The sequence below is a fragment of the Dipodomys ordii genome, unplaced genomic scaffold, assembly GCF_000151885.1.
Source record: "Dipodomys ordii isolate 6190 unplaced genomic scaffold, Dord_2.0 Scaffold128, whole genome shotgun sequence".
NCBI lineage: Eukaryota > Metazoa > Chordata > Mammalia > Rodentia > Heteromyidae > Dipodomys > Dipodomys ordii.
This window is the reverse complement of record NW_012267344.1, coordinates 2162435-2166605: the sequence shown is the minus strand read 5'-3', so window position 1 is coordinate 2166605 and position 4171 is coordinate 2162435. Positions and strand designations below refer to the sequence as shown.

Genomic DNA, 4171 nt, shown 5'->3' with positions numbered 1-4171 from the left:
CAAGCAGGCTATGAACCTGAGCTCAGTCAATCAGAGCAGGGGGCGGGGCCTGCTGCCTTAGGGATAAACTATAGAAATGCAATTTACCCTATCCAAACTAGCCAATCACAAGGAGGCTGTGAACCTGAGCTCAGCCAATCAGAGCAGGGGGTGGGGCCTGCTGCCTTAGGGATAAACTAGGTAAAGACATTTCACCCTATTCAAATTAGCCAATCGCAAGCAGATTGTGTACCTGGGCTCAACCAATCTGAGCAGAGGGGTGGGGCCTGCTGAGTGAGGGACAACCTATGTAAATATATATTTTACCCTATTCACATCGGCCAATCGCACGCAGATTGTGAGCCTGAGCCCAGCCAATCAGAGTAGAGGGGTGGGGCCTGCTGCAATAGGGCTAGCCTATGCAAACACACTTCACCCTCTCCAAACTAACCAATCATAAGCAGATTGTGAAGCTGAGGTCAGCCAATCTGAGCAGAAGGGTGGAGCCTGCTTCGTGAGGGATAACCTATGTAACTACATTTCACCCTGTCCAAACTAGCCAATGGCAAGCAGGTTGTGAGCCTGGGCTCAGCTAATCCGAGCAGAGGGGTAAACCAGGGATGTCAAAGGTTTGCTAGAGAAGGAGATGATGATGATATCCTAGATTGTATTGCACAGGGAATCTGAGTGGGAATGAATGTCGAGTAGGGCTGTCCATGATCTGTGGTAGACCAATGGTTTCTCTCAGATCTACTTATATTTCTAGATGCAGTAAAGACAGAGTCAAGACAGTGGTTCATAGCCAGGCACCGGTGGCCCACACCTGTCAGCCCAGCCACTCAGGAGGCTGAGATCTGAGGATCGGGGTTCGAGGCCAGCCCAGGCAGGAAAGTCCCTGAGACTCTTATCTCCAATGACCCACCAGAAAACAGGAAGCACCACCACAATTGGCTCAAAGTGGTAGAGTGCTAGAGCTCAGGGACAGCACCCAGGTCCTGAGTTCAAGCCCCATGACCAGCCAAAAGAAAAATGTGTTCCTTGCCAGTCGATTCCCTGCTTTGTAAATTCTATTCCAGGTGTTGTTTTCCCTTCCAGACCTCTGTGTAGGTAGCAATGCTTAAGTAATCAGTAACGGTGTTCATCTCTCCGTTTTTATTTATTTTTTTCTTTTAGGCTCATTTCTATAGTTCCTCCTGTAATTATGCTTGCCCTACGGAGAATGGTTTAAAATGTACCTGCAGCAAGAGCTTGAAAAAGCAAGATAAATGCTTGATTGGCTGCAATTAGGGGTTTCCTGAAAATAAATGCCGGGTTGACAGTGTGTGCTTTTCATCACGAAGCATGAGCAGAGGTGAGGGGCATCGCATTTGGCGTTTGTTCTGTTTCTCTTCCTTCTTTCAAAACGACCAAATGTAGAAAAGTCATCAAAAATGGTTCCACCTAGAGAGCGCTACTTTTAACAGACTCAGTCCTTAATGGTGTCTTCCAATCCTTTTTTCTTTATGGGTAGAACCAGACAAACTTTATTTATTTATTTTTGCCAGTCCTGGGGCTTGAACTCAGTGCCTGGGAACTGTCTCTGACTCCTTTTGCTCAAGGCTGGTGCTCCACCACTTGAGCCAAAGCACTATTTCTGGCTTTTTCTGTGTGTGTGGTGCTGAGGAATGGAACTCAGGGCTTCATGCATGCTAGGCAAGCACTCTACCACTAAGCCACATTCCCAGCCCCCAAACCTTATGATTATATAAAATAGACATTTTAGGTGATCTCTACCTAAATGGATATATTATATGTGATCTCTATTATATAAATATATCTATTATATATCTATTATATAAATCTATAATAGATATATATGTCTAGAATATACTATATTATATACCTATTATATACCTATATCTGATCTCTAGCTATAATAGATACATTTACATGTGTATTCCTAGACATATATGTGTATATATATACATATACATACATATATACACACACATTTGTATATCCTGCTGGGCACCGTTGGCTCACATCTGTCATCTTGGCTACTCAAGAGACAGATCTGAAGAGCTCTTTTGTTCTAGGCTGGCACTCTACCACTTGAACCACAGCACCATTTCCGGTTTTCTGGGGAGATAGTCTCACAGACTTGCCTGCCCGGGCTGGCTTTGAACTGAGATCCTCTGAATCTCAGCTTCCTGAGAAGCTGGGAAGACAGATGTGAACCACTGCAAGAGGAATTTCTAGCAGAGCAACTACTCTATTTCTCTCCGAAGTCATTAAAATTGATTGAACCCTCCCACTCGGAGTTTATAAAATGATGGTTTTTCCCACATCACCTGAATGTAGTATCTCATTAAACTTTCAGATCCTTTCCGATCGGCCCAGGAGAATTGGTATTTTGATAGGAACACGTCTTTTCCTTCCTTACAAAGGAGATGAAGGATATTCACATATAATCGGAGCTGTGGATGGTCTTTTTCCTGGAGACATCCGTTTGGATCCTACAGTTCCTTTTTTTTTTTTCTTTTTCCTAATGTGTTTTAGTAAATTGTTTCGTACTGGTTTATAAGAACTCTTTGCAGTCATTCTTCAGGAAACTGGCCAAGATGCTTCTCAGACATAATCTCTGGAAGCTGGGCCCCGGTGGCTCACACCTGTGATCCCAGCTACTCAGGAGGCTGCGATGTGGAGGATCGCGGTTCAAAGCCAGCCCTGGGCAGAAAAGTCTGGAAGACTCTTATCTCCAAGGAACCACTAGAAAATAGAAATGGCGTCACGGATGAATCCAGGTGGTAGAGGGCTGGCCTTGAGCAGAAGCAGCTCAGGGGCAGCGCCCAGGGCCTGAGTTCAAGCCCCAGGACTGGCCTAAGAATAAAAATGAAAATAGAGACATAGAACTCCAAGGCCTGGGGGCTTCACAGGGATGGAGTTGGGTTTACAAAGGCATCTTCTCCCTCACCTCTGCCATCCATCCAGCCCTGCCCAGGAGATTTATTTAACTAATGGGAGTGCAAGCAGGGGAAGGGGGGGGGGAGGAGAGAAAAGGTGCATTAGCCTGTTGCCATGGGAACCGCCCCGCCCACCGCATTTCCCTATTCAGTGGCTTTGTGCAGGACACATTAGCGGGGCCAGGGGAGGTTTTTAGCAGCCAGGGGTTTTGAAAGGTGCTGGGCTGGGGAGGAGGGGGACGCCTGTGGAGTTGTGTCTGCCCAGCTACCAGCTTCAGGGGCCACACCATTTGGTGGAGACATTGAAGGGGAGGGGGAGGGAAGGGGGTGGGCAAGGCTGATGTTTGGAGCTGTACCATCCTTGAGAGAAAAGAAACAAGCCAAAGAGAAGCTGGGCCTCGGCCCCTGTCATCGGAGCCACAACGGGGAGGCTGGGATCTGAGGATCGGGGTTCAAAGCCAGCCCCGGAGGGGGGCAGGAAAGTCCATCATGGAGACTCTGATCTCCAAGGAACCACCAGGAAGGCGGAAGTGGCGCTGAGGGACGGCGCCCAGGCCGTGAGTTCGAGCCCCAGGACTGACAAAATGAAAATAGAAGTCCAGGAGACCGTGTTTTCCTCCAAGGAGAGGGGGGGTCCAGGGCTGCGGGCCCCACGGCGCACGCTCCCCACCCCCCAAAGCCAAACCCAAAATGTACAGCAGGATTTTGTGGTTTTAGGCCGCCCCCCCGCCCCCCGAGATCGGGGCTGGAGCGGGCTCCGGGGCCCAGCCGCGCCCCGGGCCGGCCCCGATCCCGCACGGCTCCCGCACGGCTCTCTGCTGCCCTCCAGAGGCCAGACTGGGAAAACCGACCGGGAAGAACCACCCGCGAGCCGGCTTTCCCGCGCCTCAGGAGGCTGCGATCGAGACGATCGCGGTTCGAGGCCAGCCCCGGGCAGGAAACGTCCCTGAGACTCGGCGCTGCCCCCCGCCAGGACACACGCGACCGCAGGGGACGGCGCCCAGGCCGGGAGCTCCAGCCCCCAGGCCGGGCCCGCGCGCACGCGCACGCACGCACCGCCCCCCCGTCACCTAGACAACAGTCCCCGCCTTCCCTCCCTCCATGGGGGGGAAGGGGCGGGACATCCGGCCCGGGAGACCTTTCCGGAAGTGACGTCGCAGTGTCAACATGCAAGATGGCGGCCCATCACCGGCAGAACACGGCCGGGCGGAGGAAAGTGCAGGTACGGGAGCGGGGCGGGGGCTCCTCCA

The 4171-nt window shown here is 51.2% G+C and overlaps 1 protein-coding gene across 2 annotated transcripts in view; it reads left to right on the top strand.

The window, feature by feature from the left end:
• Positions 1 to 4065: 4065 nt before the first annotated feature.
• Positions 4066 to 4171, top strand: part of Wdr48 (WD repeat domain 48) — a 16087-nt gene continuing 15981 nt past the window's right edge. For both annotated transcript variants that reach the window (XM_013030325.1, XM_013030326.1), the window contains exon 1: positions 4066 to 4143. In XM_013030325.1, the coding sequence (XP_012885779.1) occupies positions 4096 to 4143 (48 nt within the window). In that variant the 5' untranslated portion in view covers positions 4066 to 4095. The remainder of the gene's footprint in view (positions 4144 to 4171) is intronic.